This window comes from Oreochromis aureus, linkage group 5 (genome assembly GCF_013358895.1).
Source record: "Oreochromis aureus strain Israel breed Guangdong linkage group 5, ZZ_aureus, whole genome shotgun sequence".
In the NCBI taxonomy this organism is placed as follows: Eukaryota; Metazoa; Chordata; class Actinopteri; order Cichliformes; family Cichlidae; genus Oreochromis; species Oreochromis aureus.
This window is the reverse complement of record NC_052946.1, coordinates 29096667-29118138: the sequence shown is the minus strand read 5'-3', so window position 1 is coordinate 29118138 and position 21472 is coordinate 29096667. Positions and strand designations below refer to the sequence as shown.

The 21472-nt window shown below is 43.8% G+C and overlaps 1 protein-coding gene across 1 annotated transcript in view; it reads right to left on the bottom strand.

Annotated features, from left to right (window-relative positions):
• kctd6a (potassium channel tetramerization domain containing 6a) overlaps positions 1-21472 on the bottom strand; it is a 35787-nt gene that overhangs the window by 9919 nt on the left and 4396 nt on the right. The window contains exons 2-4 of the mRNA XM_031731487.2: positions 20809-20900; positions 16994-17163; positions 12757-13009 (exon numbers count right to left, since the gene is read on the bottom strand). Of these exons, the coding sequence (XP_031587347.1) occupies positions 12757-13009; positions 16994-17163; positions 20809-20835 (450 nt within the window). The 5' untranslated portion in view covers positions 20836-20900. The remainder of the gene's footprint in view (positions 1-12756; positions 13010-16993; positions 17164-20808; positions 20901-21472) is intronic.

Here is a 21472-nt window from a genome sequence, read left to right as displayed (position 1 = left end):
GTGTGCTGAGGTTGTCGCATGACCTGAGCGGAGAAAAGCCTGGGACGAGCGGAATGGGACTACTGCCTCCTGCGAAGTTCACCCCACTTCAACGCGTAGAGAAGGACAGGAGCCTCAAAAGGGAAGACCCGGAGACTCAGCAGCAGGAAGGAGACAAATCAGAGGCTGAAAGTGACCCGGGAGAAGAGCAAGAGACTGAGGAGGCCAGCTTGCTATCGACGCCTGAACCAAGGGAATATAAGGAGTTAAGATCAGGAGCCTGGAAAGGCAATAAGAAACCGGTTGAGATGGTCAACGTGGGCAAAGCCAGCGAGAAGATGGCCCGTGAGATACAGTTCGGCCCAGTGGAAGATGGAAGAAGAGCTTATATTCCTGAAGCAGGTCAGAGGGATTACCAGATCCCCAGTGTGTGAAGTGAAAAACTGGATGAGAAACAGAAGCTGGAAGTAACGGCAACTATAGGTGAGTGGGCTAAGATACTAATGATGCCAGCCTACTAGGGCTGTTCGATATAACGAAATATATCGGATGACGATATAAAAACGTCTATCGTTTCATTTTACGCTATCGTTTGTTTCATGGTGTCGCAAAATAAACTGTTTACGGCAATATTTTTTCATTATTTTGATGGTCACTGTAGTGGCTATATTAATTTCCTAAAGTTCTCTCTTTCTCTTATATTTAATATAACCACACTACAGAAGGACAAGCGCTTGTTTTTATGCGTTGTCGTTAGCAACAACGACGGTAAAACCACCTCGTGTCCACTTGTTTATTTTCCACATAAACCTTTCACAATAAAGCTCAAGATCCTGTTGAGACTTTTCAAAATAAACTGAATCATGTGAAAGATGCAGAGTATTTACGGATGAGAAGCAAAAAAGAGCCATCAGGTGCTAAAAAAATAAACCTTAGACTCAAACATTAGAACAGGCTTTTCCCCGCAGCACGCCGTGTAATAAATACTAACAAAGAAAACGGCAGCCGTTACAACCTATGTCTAAAAATGTATCGTTTCATGCATCACTTAAAACACTCAACTCCAGGTACGCGACGTCCAGCTGCAAACACTTCACGCAAGTCGAGCTGCCCGACGTTCACAGAATTTACAGAAAATGTTACATTTTTGTGATTTATATCGTTATCGGACGATAGAGGTCTTAATATCGGGATATGAGATTTTGGTCATATCGCACAGCCCTACAGCCTACCCCACCTTAGTCGCGTGTAGGGACTTAACTGCAAACTTCAGGGCAGCGTATGTGGCAGTCGCCCATGACATGATGTTAAGAAGAATGAAGAAGGCAGCCTACCACTTTGCCCAGCAAACCTTAGAGAAAATGAAAAGAGACTTCTCGGACGAAGAAGAAGGAGAAGATTTGGAGCCGACAATCCATCACCCTACACCTAAGGAGGAACAACGAGGGAGCGGCCAGACCATCTTAACTGAGACGTAAGAGTTTCCAGAATTCAAGAAACTGAAGAACCTGGTTCGGGAAAGAAAGGAAGAGGAAAGTATAACCGAGTACTTGAGAGAGGTATGGCCTCTGGTAGAGAGCTGCACCAGTAACGACAGCGCCAGGAGGTTGTGGCTCACACACCTGACTTCACAACCCTTGAGTGCAAGGGAACCAGCAGTCAAGCATTATTAAAGATTGGTGCTGGAAGACTTGGATGACGAGGAGTTCCTGATCGCACGTGGTAGAGCTGGACTGGAGAATGGACAGACACTCTCACAGGTATGGCACATGCTGAAGGATTCCATCCCCCCAAAGAGGTATGTTAAGACTCTATGAGCCATCACGGAAGGGAGAAGAGGAGAGGTAGCCTTTGCAAGGATGCCAGCTGACATGACCTCTATCCGAGAATTGGAAGTTGAGGTGAAAAAGTACGACTTGGAGCAGAACTTCTATGAAGGGAAAAGGAAGAAAGGGGCTAAACAGCCTGTCAAAGCAGAGAAGCCAACACCAAGACCAACCCCTCCTGGGCCAACCAGAAGGCCGCCTGGGAGATCACAGGTCAGCCCATTAAAGCCACCTGAGCCAAGGCCACGAGCGACACCTGCAAAGAAAGGAGGTTACTTGCCCCCAGAAAAATACAGCAAACTCACACCAGAACAACGAGACACTCTCCGGGAAGCCCGTTGGGTGACATCCGGAGGGCTAAGCAAATGACGTCTCAAGAGGCGCGGGTGACCCTGGACAATGCCTACTGGGTCGGGGATGAAATCTACACGCTAGTGGATGGATCCCCATACCTGGTAGACACAGGGGCAGAGGTGTCAATGACCCGCAGAAGCCTCAAGAGAGAAGGACACCTGACTGTACAGTTTGCAAATGAATCGGTGGAGAAAAGGCCATACGAGTTTGGAAGGGTTTAGTATGGATTGAAGGACCCTATGACCTATGACTATGCATCCCCCAGTTCGACAATACCCGTTGAACCCTGGAGCGGTGGAAGAAATGGATATGATCGTGAAGGAACTATCAAGGCTGGGGATCATCAGAGAAGAGCCAAACCCAATAACGAACAGCCCTATTCAGGCGGTGAAGAAACCGGAGTCGGCTGGAGGGGGCTGGAGGCCTGTAATCAACTTCAAGGCACTTAACCGGTAGCCAACCGAGCCAGTTTAATTAACCCCCAAGGTGCGTTAAAAACCCTCCAGGTAAAGAAGTTCAAGTCCTGCCTGGACCTAGCAAATGGATTCTTTTCCCTGAGGCTGGCGAAGCAATCGCAAGGGAAAACAGCGTTCACACACAAAGGGAAAGCCTATGTGTGGCAGCGTCTTCCACAAGGGTACAAGAATTCACCGAATGTGTTTCAGTCAGCAGTAATGGAAATTTTGGCTGCTTTGGAGGTGACAGTCTACATAGACGACGTGTTTATTGCCGATGACACTGAGGAAGAACACCTGGGCAAGTTGCAGAAGGTAGTGGAGCGAATTATAGCAGCAGGACTCAAACTTAACCTCAAGAAGTGCCAGCTTGGGCAGTTTCAGGTTAAGTACCTGGGGTTCCAAGTATCCACAGACCTGGGATTGTCGGAAGGATTCAGAGAGAAGCTGGACCAGATTCGCCCACCAACATCAGAAAAACCAGGCACAGAGAAACCGCAGAAATCAGAAGAAACTACAACACCAACAGATGAATGGATCATCTACACAGATAGTAACTACTGTGCCCAAGCGCTTACAGAACACCTCAACATCTGGGAGGAAAATGGATTTGAGAGTGCCAATGGGAAGGCAGTGGCCCATAAAGATCTATAGAAAAAGATCGCTGAACTGAGAATGAGTATAGACTTGAAAGTAGTCCACCAAAGAGCCCACGTCAAGGAGGGGGCTCATTGGAGAGGAAACAATGAAGTGGATTGCTTTGTGCAACAAAGGAAAATAGTCTTTGTCGGGACTGAGAAGTGGGACGAGACACCCAGGGGCCGGGTAGTCCCAGAAGAGTCGGTGACAGGAGTTGTACAGGCGGTACATGACGAGTCCTAAAAGAATGCCGGGTATGTGGTCAATATAACGCCGGAAGAAGAGGACAACGAGTCGGAGGCCTCACGTTGGAACAGGTGTGCAGTGATCTGGGCGTGCCTAAAGAGTTGCGGACGAACAATGGGACGCACTTCCGCAATGCAAAAGTGGACCAATGGTGTCAACAAAATTAGGTGATTAGGATTTATTCTCCACCTTACACACCTCAGGCTAATGGCGTCATGGAACGGACCATTGGGCTGGTGAAAAATTGGATAGGTAAGAATGCCAATTCCAAGGAGTGGAACACTAAGACCCTGGAGATTGGGAGGGCCCTGAACGACTGGCCGAGAACAGGTCACCCCTCCCCAGCAGAGGAGCTGAATCTACGCCCATTTGTGATGTCAGAAGCTGGGAGGAGCTTGGAAAATAACAAAGAGGCTTCAGCCCAGGTCCCATTCCACATAGGACAGAAGGTGTGGGTTAAGGCACGTGACCAACAACAAGACACTGCAGTGAAGGCCAAGTACGAGGGTTTGGACATAGTGGAGAAGATTTTGGACAGCAACACGGTTTTGCTAAAGAACAAAGGAATCCAGGGTGTAGAGCAGCTTAAGCCAATTTCAAATTAGAAGGAACCAGGAACCAAGATGGCCAAGAACACACAAGACCTACCACCCTACGTCAGAATGGCCACTGTCTATGGGGGGGGGGGGGGGTGTTTAAAGAAGAACAGTGTCATGGCTCTGGGCAGGCAGAGCTTTGAAGATATTGAACTATGCGCAGATAGCATCTCCTCCTCATACGACAGGAATCCTAAGCTGGAAAGAACTGAAGAACACCTGTGTGGTATGTATGAAACCAACCACCCTGACGGTCCAATGGGAAGGACCGGGTCAGGAGAAGCCAATTAAAGCCCGAAGAACAACGGGGGAGTTTAAGGAAATGTACTACAAACCCATGAAGGTAATGGACGCTTATGTCTGTGGCATGTGCAGAGTGACCTGTTTGCCCAGACTGAAGATCGTCACGCAGTGGGATTTAAGAGGAACTCCAGTGGAACCCAGGGAATGTAGTTGTCGGTGGGACGGAGAACGTCTGCAGCAATGCAACATGTGCCTGCTGTGCACCAGGAATGGGAGACTGTTGGGCAGGCAAAAGGGTGGCAAGTGCGAAGGTATTTGGACCCCCTGGAAATGCTGAAGTCGTTGGCCGGAGCTGAGGAGATATGGAGAGGGAGTGGAAGCTCAGAGAGACTGTCCACGATATGTGAGGAGCCTGGCGAACCGTCCGCGCCACAGATGAGCCTCTACCCTGGCAGAGAACTTGTGGGAGCCTGTGGGGGAGCTACAAGAGAAGACACCCAACACTCGTCACTTCTGGAGAAGACCATTAAGAAGTGCTGGCCTTATGACCCAAGTAATGGTCAGGTGGCTTGGCCACCACTCGCCACCACACAAGTCCCTCAGGTAATACGGGTGTATAGAGATCCGAAGTCACCGAACTACACCACGGGATTGGAGCGACTCCCCGATCTGACAAGAAGAGAAGCCCAAGAGAAAGGATGGGAAGGTCCTTGGGAGTTAACTCATTGGGGTAGGCCGATCGAAGAAGTGGTCAGAGACCTGCATCTCAAGTTGGAAGAATTACCAGAGGTACCGAGAGAAGAAGGAGCAAGACACACCAACTTACACTATAGTACCACCAGTCTGGACCTGGGGGAACCCGAGACCAAAAAGCAAAACCAAAAGTGCAGAATTCATAGTGGCACCGGAAGCATGGCACCGCAAAGGGGTGATGCAAGCCCCAGGAACCATAGCAAGCAGAGCAGCCCAGTCCACAATGTCGAACCAGACCCTGAGGGTACAAGTGGAAGTACAGATGGTAATGGCACCCTACGAAGGCGTGTACTCCCTGGGAGCAGACATCATAGTCTTGGGGGAAGTGACGCCCTTGGAGCGGGCACAGGAGGAGCCTAAAGAGAAGAAAAAGGGTGATGACAAGTTGAAGCCACGCAGAAGGTGGGAGGAAAAAGGAGAAGCAATAATTCGGAAGGCAAAAAGGGGAAATGGCTACTGTGGTCACGAGAGTAAGAAAAAGAAGGTCAAGTTTTAAGCTGAAAGGTATCAATAGGTTTGACTGGCAATCCAGAGAGTGTACATAGGACTCCCAATGAAATCATTTGGTTGGATCACCCAAGGAGAGATTTTGAGCCCAAAGCTGGGTCCTGTGGTTCGGGAGGATATTTCTGCACCAACTGCGCGTACTGGAGAAACCCTGACCTAGCAAGACTGGAGCAGGAAGAGAAACCTGGGCAAGGTGAGACTAAAAGGGACCTGAACATGGACCCCTTGGTCTCAAGCTGGCTGTTACAATACAGTCGACCAGAGAGTGGGCTGGCGAACAAGTGGAAATATCAACCAGTGCCGGAGTATCCACCCAACGTGCCCTGGATTCTCAACGTGGCCTATGTGAAAGCAAGAGACTGGATGTTCAAACTGAGATGGAGCCCGAACTACGCAGATTCCTTACAACAACCATATATGGAGGTCTGGGTAGGATACGATGTAATCTGGACTAGTAGCCCCTTCATGAAAAGAAAGTTGGAGAAACGGGAACAAAACAAAGACCAACCGGTATGTAATAACCAGACTTTGAGCCTAAGAGTCACCAAGAAGAGGACCGACCGGGTAGGACGTGACTTCCCAAGTCACTTCGGGATTTCTATCCACGCCGAGTAATGGCATATAACAGCGTTAGCTGGGCTACTCAGACAGAGCTGGTAACAGAGGAAGGGCAACCCCTGTACACCGAAATGTGCATTGTGAGGCCTCAAGGGGAGGACATGGGCATGGCGATAGATGGACTTCTAACTTCAGGAGGAGCCATGGGAATAGGACCCCTGCCAAACCGGAGAAACTACTAGTTACCTCATGGAAATGGGTGTGGCGTGGGTTGGACCCTGCAATAAAAAAAGTCCCCTCTCCTCTAACTCAACAATTACAACAAGGCCGCGTGAGAAGACATCGCTGGGGCATAAGAGGAGGAGGAAAGCCACTCATAGCGCGCATAGAGGATACCAAGAGGAACTTGGAAGAACCCTAAAATACCTGCAAATTGAAACTTGACACGAGCATGGAGATTGAAGAAAGAAAACCACAGCCAGATCAACGACCAAGGAAAGGAAAAACGGATTTTATGCTTCTGCCTAACGTTTAAAGTTTGTGCTGGACCATGAGAAGATTTAATCAGACCTGCTGGAATACAGAATCTGAAGAAGTGTACATACAATGGAGCAACCAAACTCTAGACAACACGACCAATCTGAAAAAACAATGGGACTATAATTTAACCCAAAATATAAAGGAGTGGAAAATAATACTTAATGTTACTAGCATGAAGGATAATGCCACACAAGCCTGGATGCACCAAGGTAATATTAGGCCATGGAATGATGAAAAGAAAGGATGTAAATGATAAAATCATCCCCTATGTGGCAGACCCAATTGTTTTGACAGCAGAAGGTCACGCGTTCAGGAAGAGTCTGTGTGAAGGCAGAGGAGGAGGAGCAATCGAAGCTTTAAAAGGCTAAGTGCGAGAGCGCCTGAGGCATTCTACTTCTGCTTTCCGTGGTAAGAGTTTCACTAGACCCTGACATCAGAGCAATTCACCCACAATGGCAAACAACACCACCGATGTTGTTTTGACCACCCCAATTCAAGTGAGTAAATTGGATTTTTGGCTTTTACTGGCGACATGGCTCTTCTATTGCTGCATTGGAGAGTGGGCTATCACCCAATCACTGAGGTTCTTGGCATTAATAACGGGCGCCATGAGAGTCGTTGTGATCAATATGGTACAGAAGAAATCTGATCTGGCCCTAGCATTCTTTGTCACCTACATTCTGGGGCGTCATAGGATTGACACTACTCGTCTGGGCCTTTTCCAAGGAGCAGTGGAGGTGGGATGGATGATCCTAGATGTAGCCTCGCTGTATGTTACAGTATTGAGATTTATCAACGTCGTTTATGAAGCTTTAATAGCCAGTGGCCTGCTATCCTATCTGCTCATGCTGGCCCTACAGAAAAGAGGGAGAGGGCGTTGGCTACAAAGGATCGCCGCCATTACAGCATGGGGGATGGTATGGGCAGTTCTGTTGGCATTGCTCTGGTTTGAAAAGGTAACTCAACTCGTCCTGGTTGGGTGGTTGATGACTTATGGTGCGGTCTTCCCGAAGAGCGACCGAGCCATAAGCCCCGGAAATACACCCCCACCTGGGCTCAACTCTCCAGGGTTGCCGGCCCTCGCCCAGAGGCGCGCTCGACAACACGCTTTGGGGGTCCTTAGGGACTAAGTAAAGCGCTATACAAATACAGGCCAAACTAGTCTCAACTTCACCTAACAGGGTAATACCCGTAGGGATTAAGGGACTCTGACCCGAAGGATGGAGAGCCGGTCCAGACCACCTGTACAGGGGTAACTGGGATCTAACATACTGAAGCATTGGGAATCCAGAGATAAAGACCAGGTTTGTGATTTTCCACAGAAATAAAACTAAGTAACAAGGAACATGACCGATCAAGGTCATCGCAGGAAATCTGGAGTTCCCATTAAAAAACAAATTGGATAGTTTTACCCGCTAATATGACCTGAGAAAAAAAAAGTATTTGAGAATGTGGCTGTCTCCAGCCACATGTCTCTTGCCATTTCTCTGCAACAGTTGCCCATAGTGGACCTCATCACAGCCACAGAAACCGCCATACGGATTAATAAATTATCACAGACAGAAGCAGAGCAAATCAGGATGAAAGTCTCAGCCACCCTCTCCAGTGCGAAAGTCCCTCTGTCTAACCTTACATTACAAGAAAAGAAGGCCGTTGCTTCTCTGAGCAAAGACCACAACATCACTATATTACCAGCAGATAAGGGAAGGTGCACTGTGGTCCTAAACACAACAGATTACCACACAAAGATCACTACTCTCCTCAGTGACAACAACACCTACGAAGCTTTAAAGCGAGACCCCACAAGCAGCTACAAGAAGAAAGTTATAGCTTGCCTTCAAAACCTTGAAAAGGACCAAACCATTGACCGCATTACATATCACCGTCTTTATCCAGGGGATGCCATACCCTGCATTTATGGACTTCCTAAAATCCACAAGGAAGGGGTCCCACTCAGACCCATAGTCAGTAGCATAAACTCAGCTACTTACAACATTGCGAAACACCTTGCTACCATCCTTGCACCTCTGGTGGGGAACACCCCACACCACATCAAGAACTCCACCAACTTCACCGACAAGGTCCAGAAACTTACCCTGGATCCAGATGAAACCATGGTGTCCTTTGATGTAGTCTCTCTCTTCACTTGCATACCCACCACGGAGGCAGTGGAGACCGTCAGAAAACGACTACAAGAAGACAGCTCCTTGGAAGACAGGACCAACTTCACACCCGATCAGATCTGCACACTGTTAGACCTCTGCCTTACCACAACATACTTCAAATACAACGAAGGCTTCTACAGACAAAAACATGGCTGTGCCATGGGCTCCCCCGTGTCACCTATTGTAGCCAACCTTTACATGGAGGAAGTGGAAAGGAAGGCTCTTGGCTCGTTCAAAGGAAGAGCACCCAGCCACTGGTACAGATATGTAGATGACACCTGGGTCAAAATCAAGACACAAGAAGTGGAATCCTTCACTGCGCACATTAACGCTGTGGATAAAAACATCAAGTTCACCAGGGAAGACACAAAGGATAACGGTTTGCCTTTCCTGGACTGCGCCGTGCACATTGAAGAGAATGGCAACCTCAACATCGAAGTTTACCGGAAGCCCACACACACGGACCAGTACCTCCTCTTTGACTCCCATCACCCTCTGGAACACAAACTTGGAGTAATTAGGACCCTACACCACCGGGCAGAACTTGTTCCCTCTAAGCCTGAGGGAAAAAAGAAGGAACACACACACGTAAAGGAAGCACCCTAACTGGGCGTTCATAAAGTCAGCAAAGAGGCACAGAAAAGAAGATCAGACACCAGCGAGGGAGGATAAGAAAGACAGACGCAACAACGTTGTCATCCCCTATGTAGCCGGTGTATCAGAGAAACTCAGGAGAGTTTTCTCCAAGCACGACATCCCAGTGTACTTCAGACCCAGCAACACACTCAGACAGAAACTGGTTCACCCGAAAGACAAAACTCCAAAACACAGACTTAACAACGTGGTGTATGCTGTACAGTGCAGCGAGGAATGCCCAGACCTCTACATTGGAGAGACCAAACAGCCACTTCACAAGCGCATGGCACAACATAGAAGAGCCACCTCCACAGGACAAGACTCAGCAGTCCATCTGCATCTTAAGGATGAAGGACACTCTTTCGAGGATGCCAATGTTCACATTTTGGACAGAGAGGACAGATGGTTTGAAAGAGGAGTGAAAGAGGCCATCTATGTCCACTGTGAGCGACCATCTTTGAACAGAGGTGGTGGTTTACGACACCAACTGTCTGCCATCTATAATCCAGTTTTGAGTTCCCTCATGTTAGGATTCAAAAATTGGAGAAAAGGAGTACGGAGGGCTCACAAGCAAATGACAACTCTGGTCCAGAAGATATGATCAAAGCGAAGATTTATTGATTACACGCGCGGAGTCCAACACTGGGCAAAGTCAGTGATTGAACTGAACTTACAATAATTAGACAAAGGTTTTATAGGGGTAAGACAACAAAGCCCCCTCTTTTGCAAAGCAGACACAGTACAGCCTACGTCAACCTAAACCACAAAATGTTCCGTTAACTTTTAACATAGTTTAAAGTACATTACGTCTCATCTCCATCCCGGTGTCGCACCATAAACGCATTCTTATCTCCCAGAACATCTGGTGCACTTCCTGTAACCATCTGACAATACGCCGGCACAATTTGCAATTGCAGCAAAAACACATCTTAACTTCTTACCTACTAAAATGAATCTACTATGGTGTGTACGTGTATGTGTGGGTGTGTGTGTCTGCTGTGTATGCTGTGTATGTGTCATGACCTCTCCTGCACCCCGGCTCACCTCACACCTCTCGCCCTAGCCAGACACAAAGGCTGCGCTCGTACACAGCTGAACTATGTGTAACTTCTAGACTAAATGTCACACTCAAATGATGCTACTCAAACCATGAAGGAAACTTACTTAAAATGAACATAAATGAAACTTAAAACTCCCTCAAAAGGATATAAGTGATAAATGATAAAACTTAAATCTTAGCTCTAAAGGATATAAGTAATAAAAGATAAAAATAACTCCAGGCGTATGTCATGTAAGCAGGTGTGTTGCGATTCCTTTCAGAGCTCCTGTCCTCCTCACCGTGTATTGGCTGATCATAACGCCTGCCAAGAGTTTCTGACCCTCACTTGACCAGGAGCCACAGCTCTTTAATAAGCTCAAATGCAATCATGTATAAAAGATTAAAATCATTTTCATATCATATTATCAGGTCTGCCAATATGTTTGCTCGTCTCCATTACAGTTTAATCATTGAAAATTACACTGATCAGCATACTATGTGGAAGTTACCAGACGCCTTAACGCCCACTCACATCCTGGGCCATCTGACCTCAGGAATTCACATGACAAGGTGGGGCCAGGTTTCACAATGAGCTCACCCGAAACCCTGGCTGATTAGGTACCACACCGACTTTCACACCTTGGCTCATGTGATTACAGGATCACCAGGGGGTCCTTTGTCCCTCTTTGGGGGGATACTCCCACTGGGTTTAAATCTGGGACTCTCGGCCATTTGACCTTAGAACTGAAGAAGCTTCTCGGATGAGAGGTGAAACGTCTTCAAGCAACTCAAAGAAGTCCAGACGCTTTTCTTTGCAAATTCCTTTGACTCTCCAGGGGAATGCTAACCTGATGAATCAAGGACATCCTGAAAAGTAAAGTGCACAGTTTTAACTTTTTCTCCTTGGCTCCTTGACTTCATCTTTGTTTGTGGGATTATGAAAGAGTCTGACATTATAGAAGAGCTGGCAGCAATGAGCTCAATAAAAGGGTCTACAACAAGGAGTGATTAACTGATGAATTTTGAAGCAGATGCAAGATAAAGGGGCTAAAATGAACCTAGAACTGAAATTAGTATTTTGCATTGCTGACGTACCCTAAAATCACAGACAGTTTGTGGTAGTTTTGGAGGAACATGAGACTGAACATGGTGACATAGGCTACCACAGAACAGTCAGGTGGCTCAGCCTGAAAAAAGTGCTGAAGCGTATGGGACCTGAGAGCAGAAATTCCTGTTTTGTGAGAAGAGAGTCAAGGAGAGGTAAGACTTAAGAGAGAGAAATCTTACCGATATTTCTTCCCTCTCTGTGACAGTCTACCTCAGACACTGAACCTGACTTCAATGGACTTCTTCAAGCGCAAAATAGATTTCTCTCACTTAAGAAGAAATAACTGAAAGAAAAATGGCTGGCAAAAACATGCACATTTTATTCACAACAGTTTTGGGGAATGTTGTTTGACATGTTCAATACCTAACCTACAAGCAACCAGTTAAGCATGTCTTTACTGACCTGGGGCATTCCTGCAAAAACTGATTTTCATTTTATGGTTAAATATAGGTTAAAAAAGTCACACACAAAAATCTAGCAACCCAAAACCTGCGACTGTGTGTAGCTAAACTCCTTACAAACACAGTTAAATGATCAGTATCTAAGCTACTGTTTTTATTGTTTCTTCACCACTTCCAGGTGTGAGGACACAGTGAAGAGAGAAAAAAAACAAATACTGCAGAGTCATCACACTCTTCAGAGATTGTAACATGAAGATTTTAAACTTCGGTGAACGTAGAAAGATATTCAACAATTTAAGAGTCCAGAATTAATAATATATAAGGGGAAAAATTGCAATACTGTAAATGTTAACTTCACACAGTGTACTTTTCCCAAAAAGCACGTCACATCACTTATTTTGTAGTGGTTAAACTAGTTAAAAGAAATAACCTATTATAAGAGTCCCAAATTAGTTATGGTAAAACTGTAATAATTAGTATTATTTAAAAAAAAGTAACATTTCCAGCACTCAATGTAAAATGCAAAAGCAGTAGCAGACCTTAGAATTTATAAATCAGGCATTAAGCATAGAAAACTAATCACTTTTATTCAAAACTGTTTGTTTTTTGTAGAGGCAGACTCAGAAGCAGTCTAAAGGAAAAATAAATCAATATACTGTATAATCTGCTGTGATAGATCAATACAGCCTGACCAGGCCTGTTCCCACTGACCTTGGTGGTGATGGTGAGCTGGGTGATGATGACTGCAACAGGATTGGAGTACTTGGAGAGCTTCCTGGTGCTGGACAGCTCAACCACCTCTTCGTAGCTGTCTGTGGGGTAGGGCAGCTGCGGCTTGGGGTCTCCCAGGCACTGGATAAGGGGCTCAATCTGATAGAAGTCAGCCTCCTTCCTGAGCAGCTCCGTCTCCTTGAAGTCACATGGCAATGTGAGCTCTGACGTCCGCAGGAAGTTGAGGATGTAGCTGAAATAGCAGAACCAGAGACAGGATCAGTCGAGACTGCTGAGCCAACAATTCTGAGCTGTCAGTTAAAGTTGGGGCAGGAGAGCTGCTAAATGATATGCAAGTAAGCTAAATAATCATGTTTCATAGATTTTTCCTAATGTTCATTCTATATGACATTAAGTAGATCAGCTACTGATTGGAAGGTTGGTGGTTCGATCCTTGGCTTCTCCATGCCAAGTATCCTTGGCCAAGTTGCTCTCCGATGCGTTCATCGGAATGTTGGTTAGATTGCACTTGAGTTTAGAAGTGCTTGTATGAATGGGGTGAATGAGACATGTAGCATACAGTGCTTTGAGTACTCCAACAGAGCAAAAAAGCACTATATGAGAATCAGTCCATTAAAGAGAGAGCATATTCCTAATCATTGTCCAACAAAAGGTTTCCCCCACTGACTTTGATTTCTTTATATACTACAGTGTAGTCTAATAAGTGAAATAGCACCATTTAGTAGATTTATATGTTATTTTAATAATCTGTCCATCCAGTGCATCCATCGTCTACCACTGCTTCCAGGTCCTAAGCAGAGATGCCCAGATCTTCCTCTCCCAAGCTAACTTGTCTAGCTCTTCAGCGAGGCATTCCCAAGTCAGCCAAAAAGCGCAGAGGGAGATGTACTAAGCGGGGCAAATTAGTGTAAGGTTGCAAATGAACCAATGGGAATGGAAAGTTTTCCAGGTGATCTGCTAACAATTTGCTTGTTTATATAGAAGGACATCCCCGAGCGGGACTCACCCAATTATTGGGGTTAGGTTAACTGGTGATTCTAATTTGGTTGTTTTCTAGTTGGTGTGAATGTGAGTATGAATGGTTGTCTGTTTCTCTGTGTAAGTCCTAGAACACATTGGCAAACTGTCCAGGGTGTACCCCATCTCTTGTGCCATGGCAAGACAGGCTCCATTCCCCACAACCCTGAATTAGATAAGTGGAAAAAAAAAAAACAGACGGATGGATGGATATACAAAGACGCAGCCACTTTATTTCAGTAATGACTGGCATTCTGCCAAGAGCAGCACAGATTAGCAGGCCATAAACAAAGAGAGCCAATGAGGAGGAGAGTAACATACTGATAAAAAATTACAGTGTAAATGCACAGTTTATCAATTTGTTTCTTTCTGAAAAGAGCAAGGCAATTTAGATCAGTGAGAGGAAGCTAAAGGAAAAATCAATGTTTCTATCATAAGAGCTAACTCATCTGTTAAAAAAAGAAATAGCTAGAGACTGTGGTGTGTAAATTCTAGATGAATCTGTATCCTTGTATCTCTCAGACACACCACATTAATTTCTGCTCTGTTTCACTGAAATTTTAGCATTACTGAGGACCAGACAGACAAACATTCAGGTTAAGGACTCAATGCAAAGCTTTAAGAGAGAACCAATGTTTTGGCATTGTGCTGACAGCTTTGAGCCATCCACCTGTGCCAATTACACACTCATTCTGATAAAGTCTCCCTCCATCATCACACATGAAAGAACACTCCTAGTGGCAACACATACATATCAGTCACAAACTACGATGCTTTTTCTGTATTAAATCGAGCACAGTTCCATGCCACAAACCTATATCAGGTCTGTGTGATTTATTTAAATAATGTCCTCCTAAAATGTTGTGTTATGAAAGGAAAACTCATAAATTCTTATGAAAGATTAACAGGCTGCAGAATTTCCCTTGGTCCCCAGCAACCACCACAGTCTGGTCAGATACCCAAACCACCTCAACTGAGTCAGGACTCCCCTCTTGAATGACCAAGCTGCTTGCCCTATCTCTAAGCGCCAAGTCATTCAGAAGGGGTCAGCAAATGGAATCCTAACTTTGTTGCAGGGGTTTGTGTGCCTGAGTGATACCAGAGGCTATGTTGTCAGGGGCAACTTGCCTCAGTAGGGACTCCCAGGGGAAACTGATCTTTGGTAAAGGGTCAAACTAAATGTGACTGATGACAATAATCAAGGATTACAACAACCTTGCACTGATCAATAATACCACATCCTAACCACTGAACCAGGCCTGTAGGAGGGGCTCATTTGCATTCTCTGACAGTAAATGAAAGCAGCTACAGAGAACACATCCTAATTAAAGAAAAAATGCTAGAAATATACCCGTGAGGGTAAAGGAAAGTTAAACTTAAGGATATTTTGCGATAAAAGCAATGAATTATGCTAAAAATGAAAATGGTAATATTTTTATTGTTTGGCAGTAGTGACCTTCAGCTATATAAACCAAAATAAGGTTGCTTGCTAAATGAACATTTATGCATGCTTTGCCTAATATCTGAGTGCTAGTTTATTGCAAATGTACTCCAAAATGGTTGGAGTTTTTTTCCCCACTTATGCACAGTTCTTTACTTGAATCTGTTTTCTGTGATGAAAGAAAACAATAAACAGTGATATAGGGCTTTTCTGTAAGTGTCCTGTCAGCAGGTCAACGTGAACATAACACTATCATCTGTGCTCATTAAAACTAACCGTGGTAACAATTCTGTGTATGATGACAAAACCAGATCTGATTGGTGGCTTAAGTATGAGCTGATATCCAAACAGGTCATGTTATGGTCATAGTGTGATAGAAACTCTGGGTTTTTGGAGCTGGATGTGCATTACAAATACAAACAGGAAATCTCAACAACCATAGAGACTCTCTAAACTGCAGTCTGAAAAGATGGTGTGGTCACAGATTCCAGAGTATGCTTCCCTGTCAGGACCTTGCTCTGAGCCTGGAAGGTTCTGAGAAAGGCAGGCCTGCTGGTGCCTGCCCTGGAGGCCTCTCCCTCCACTTAAACACAGCTCTCAGCTGGTGTTGAGACCTCCTAAGCAGGTGACCACTGCCTGAGGCTGCTACTAGCAAATGATTCTTTTTATTTCAATGCGTTTCATTTTTGTTTTTGTTTTTGCTCTGGAGGTTTGCAAAGGCCTCTGCAGCAACTCGAGTCCCCTGAGCCCAGCCTCTCTTTTATCATGAGATTTTTGGACTCATTTTTCATTCAGCCATGCTTCACAGAATCCCAGGAGGTTTTGAGAAGAACAGAATAACATAGTTCAGGGTCAGACTGAATAAAATGTTGATTCTTTTTTCCATTAGTTTACTGTATTTGCATCTGTTGAAAAAAAAAATTGATGATTACTGCCATTAGGTTCTGCATGTATTAAATAGACTTACTATGTTGACTAGAAAGCTGACTAGAAACTTAATGTGCTGCACCTGGCAGCTGAAGACAGAAGAAGAGATATGTAGTGGGTTGCCACGGTAACATTTTTTCTAACTGTATATCATATATATTTTCCCAGCACAGAGCCAGGAACATACTATTGTATACTCTGTATACATAAAAGATTTTTTTTTTTTTTAATGTGCACAATTAGTCCAGAGCATGCTCTAAAAGCTTCTTATGTCAGGAGCTCTAAGACCCTAAAAATAAAAAATTTAAGAACTATTTGGTTGAGGGTATCAGTGTTATGATAGATTCCAAATTTTTATATTTAAAGATTAATGTCTTGAAGGTGGTGCCAATCAAAATTTCCTGTACTTATAACAGGATAGTTTGGACATTCATTTGGATGGTGACTTTCCAGCAGACTACCACTTGCCATGTTATCCATTTAATCTCAGCTGGCACAGCCTTAATGTCCCTTTTTCCACTCATATAGTGCTGCTGCCCAATCTAGAAGCAGTTTCCACCAAGGATACACTGGTGCCGGTGCCCAAAGTTGGAACCACAGATGCAAATAGCTATGGTAGAGAATACCACGGGAATTTACCAATGATTAACAGGCCACAGATTCTGTTAACAATGACTGCGTTCCCATGGAAATTACCTCAACTCCTTATAGTGATACTACTTGAGAATCAATTCTCAAACCTGCTGAAACTTGGCCAGGTCCCCAAAAAGCACTGCATTGCATCTCATCAATCAACTGCAGAAGTTAAAATTTAAAAAAAATTCCACTCACCGAAACAGTGGGCCGTCACGGTCAATGAAGTAGTTCCCGTGCGCATCCCTGACAGTGGGGAGGTCACCTCTGAACATGGCTCCCAGCATGGAGTCTGGGTAGCGCTGTAGCGTAGACAGGGATGTGCTATACACACAGCCGCCCACGTTCAGAGTAACTGGCTCTCCCATCTGGACAAAGTAGGCAGGCAGAGATAACACTCAAGGCTTTTGTCAATGGCTGTTTTTTTTCCACAGCAGACATTGTGACTTCTCACTAAGGTTGTACCTAGTGTACAGTGAAAACAGGCCTAATATGCATGAAAATCAGGAGAACATGAGCATGAGACTGAACATGGTGATCTAGGCTACCCCACAGCTGCGAGCTGTTTCAGCCTGGGCAAAGTGCTATAAAGAGTATGAGACAAAATTCCAGAGTTTTGTGAAAGAAGACAGACACGGACATTGCTCAACTCTCAGATGCAGACTTGAAGACTGGTTTCACATTTGCTGTATGTGTGTCCACCCTTTAGATTTCGACATCAAATATTGAACCTGGCTTATATCTTCTTGTTCAAGCCCAAAACAGACTAGATTTCTCTCACTGAACAAGAACAAAAAAAACAAAACAAAAAAAAATCAAACAAAACAAAACAAAACAAAAAAAACTTCAGCACAATTTATTCACAGCTCTTTTTTAGAATGTTGATCACCTAATTGTAATGTCTACACCTATCAGCAGTAGTTTATAAAGAGATAAAACTGTATTTGAGCAGAACTGAGTTTAAGTTACTGGCGAGGCCTTTCCCAAGAGTACCAGTTTATCAAGTGGCCCACCCCTGTACTAGAATGATATAACCTGCTGTTGAGCATTACATAATTATAACTTTGACCTTTGACCCTTCTACTAAAGAAAAGTACTGGAAAAGTAGGAAACACTGTTTAACATTGTCTCAAGTTTGAAGTTGAGATCAACATTAAACAATGAAGCATCACATGGATTGGCACTACTGAAATTCTGTGAGTGTTGCATTTTATCTCACAACACACATGGTTTTCTGAGCACAGGTGATCAGTATTTTAAGTTTTGGAGGTCTACCAAAGTCAAATTTTATGTGTGTATTATGTGTACTTTGTTTGGATTTTCCTTTATGCCATTTTATTGGCTTTGAACATAGTGGAGGATGGAGAGCACCTGTGCTCTTTTGATGGGTGATGGTTCGGTAGAGGAGTGAGGTACTGGAGTGTTTCAGGTCGTTGTGACCCGCTAATAGTGGTAAACACAGAACTGGAAAATACTGGATTTTCTGAGCTGAACACATGCCAGAGACGACATCAGTAGCGGAATTTTAAGGAGGAGTGGAAAAGGTTAAGCCTAATAAACCATTTTCTGAATTGAAGTGAAAGTCCCTGTGGGTCTGGAGGGGTCCATGTGTCTACAGTTTAATACCCCAGGGGACCTTTTTGACAATTTCTGTCTATATTCTCAGAGTTTTTCGAAACTGATTTTCAATAAACTGGAATTTGAAGCTACAACTCCAATGTTTTTCAAATATATTAGCACGAGCGTGAGAGTTTAGATTGAATAAATTTGGTCTTTGATTTCAGTTTTTTGACAACACTACAATAATCTGTAATATTAAATCATTTCTAAAACACTGAAGTGTCTGAATTTTGCAGTAAAAGGTATAAAAGCCTCAATTTTCATCAGCTTAACACATCTCCCTTGTTCTTATCCTTGGATAGTTTTCTAAAGGTCAAGACTAGAGTGAAGAAAGCCCAAAATATCCACACAAAAAAAGACAAGAAAAAAAAAAAAAAATCACACAAAGACAAAAGGACAGAGGTGCCATCATTCAAATGCCAGACATGTTTGGCTGGTGAAAGGCTGCCAGACAGAAGGACAGGTTGGACAGAAAAATGGCTGCATACAAAAAGAAAAGACAGACAAAAAGATCTGATTTACAATAATTTCCTTATAAGGACTTGTTGCTTGTCCACAAAAACTGGTCAAGCCCTGACCATGTGCTACACAAACAGCTTTATGCAAAAGTTGACGCTCCCTTACGAGGCAATATAAGCACAGAGGTAGGTTCAAATGCACTGATCATGTACAACTGAGCAAACAATCAAATGTGAAACTGAATAAACTGAATACAGGATCATATAAAATCATCTCTATGATTCATCTCAGTCTCTGCCCATTTAATACTGGATGGTATACTTAATATAACTATATACTGGCCTCAATTTCACACATGATATGACTTCTTTAAATCCTACTAGATCAATGAACAAAGACACAGCCACTGGGGGGGTTTATTATCATGTATTTATAGTAGCCACTAGAAGTAGAAACCGCACGCTGACACATAGCTTGAACACAGCCTGGATAATCCTCCTTTCTGACACTTTGAATGACCAAAATTTACAAAATGTACTCGTTGTTTTATTCAGGCCATGAACATATCAAGAGAGGGTTTACAGAGGTCAGGGCAAAAGTCCCTTTTCCCATAGACTTCTATAGTATAGGAAGTGTTTTTGCAGCCACAGGTATCACCCCCCGTGGCCATTATAAAGAATGCAAGTTTACGACACTTCCCTGTTGGCTTCACTTTTCAGACCCAGAAACTGTCTTTTTTTTTTTTTTTTAACACTATATGATATTATATAAAACAACAATTAATTGATAACTACAGACAGGGAACCAGGTATAGAAGGAGTAGAAGTTGAAACAGGAAGTAAAGAAATCCAAGTAGATTTTTTTTAAAATTTGCTTCGTCTTTCTTGGGGTGTCCACTTCCTGACAATTTTTCTATCCTCCTGATGTGCTGTTCATTTACATTCATATCTTATGTACATAATATTTATAATTCATTGTGTGCATACCCACACACAAATAATAAGCTATTTGTGAAACACTGTTCTGTGATTTTATATTTTCAAAACATCACCGCTCCTCTTCTTAAAATGAGTCTGTTCCTCCAAAAAGATGACTTTATTCTAAGCTTCTCAAAATACTTCAGCTTCACTCTTGAAATATGCCTCATCAGATATTTTCTCATAAATTTAACATTGATTGTTGATAGTTTCCTCCATTTCAAAGCTTGCATTTTACAACTTGTCAAAACAAACACATCTCTCACCACTCCAGCGGTACAGAGGATGATTTTCATGTGTAACTGATGATCAAAAGGTTTTTTGTACTTTGTTTAGTTTTTGTTTTGTTTTTTTAGAAAGAGAGACGAAAACAGGTATTTTCTTCTCCTCTCATCGAGGGAACTGTTGTGACTTGGCCCTATATAAAAAAATGAATTGAATCTTCTCCAGAGTGTCATCATTCTAAACTGCTGATTAGCGAGTCTCCCACTTTATAATCTAGGAATCTCTTAGCTGCTGCACTGATTTGTCATTAAAATAACAGTAAGTAATGATAAGCCTGTGCACAACAAGCCAAAGTGCCTCTTAACTGGTGTTTTTCTTCATGACAGAATAATTTGCACCACAAAGTTTAGAAGACAAAGTCTAAATGGAGTTTGTGTGGATTAACTTATTATTTTGGTGATCTTACTTTATTGTAGTTTTATTTATTTATTTATTCAGATAACAGTTAAGTGTTTCATATTCTCTATAGTCCTGATAGAAAAATGGGCCACAATAAACCAGTAAACGCCTTCTTATGAAAAATACTAATAAAAATAATATCCTGAGGTTTTGGTCATGCACCTCATCACTCTTATGGTCATTTTTGGCTAATGTGATGGCAATGCTTTTAAATACTGGATATTAAAAAAGAAATCATATTGTGTTATAAAATTAAAACCGGTTACTACCCACCATGTGACCCAGGTCTCCATTCTCCATCTGCAGTCAATGTTTCTTCTTAATTCAATCGGTCGAGAAGATCATTTCTCAGTCTCCACAAACACCTGCAACAAGGGGGAGAACAGCTTGTGAGACGGTTGCCATGGAGACGAGCAACAAGCTGATGCAGCGGCCGTCGCGATCAGGAAGACTAATCGAGGCTGATTAGTCTCGGGTTTGCCGACGTGTCCTATGCACACGGCCAGCCGGTGAGAAAGGGGAAGAGACGCGTTTCTTAAATCAGATGAATGAAGCTCACACTGCGACTGATTAATGGGACTCAAACAGCATCTTAATGAGCCGTGATTAAGTTTTAAAATCACAAATCAGACCCAGCTGTGGCTGAAAGGCTGAAAATCTCCAAACACTGCTTCTCCTATGTTTAATTTTAATTTGGTGTGGTTCAAAATGACTGCAGCAGCACTGCAGAGGTTTTCTTAGTCCACTCATTCTTCCTTCCTGTCATATTGAGGCGCCCACATTACCCACAATGCTACTCAACAGCTGATAGTTTGCTTGACGTGGTAGTGGCTAATGTAGCCTTGATGAGCAAACACAGGTGGCATAAACTCAGTCATTTATAATCATCATCATCTTCTTCTTTCGGCAGCTCCCTTTAGGCGTCGCCATGGGGGAT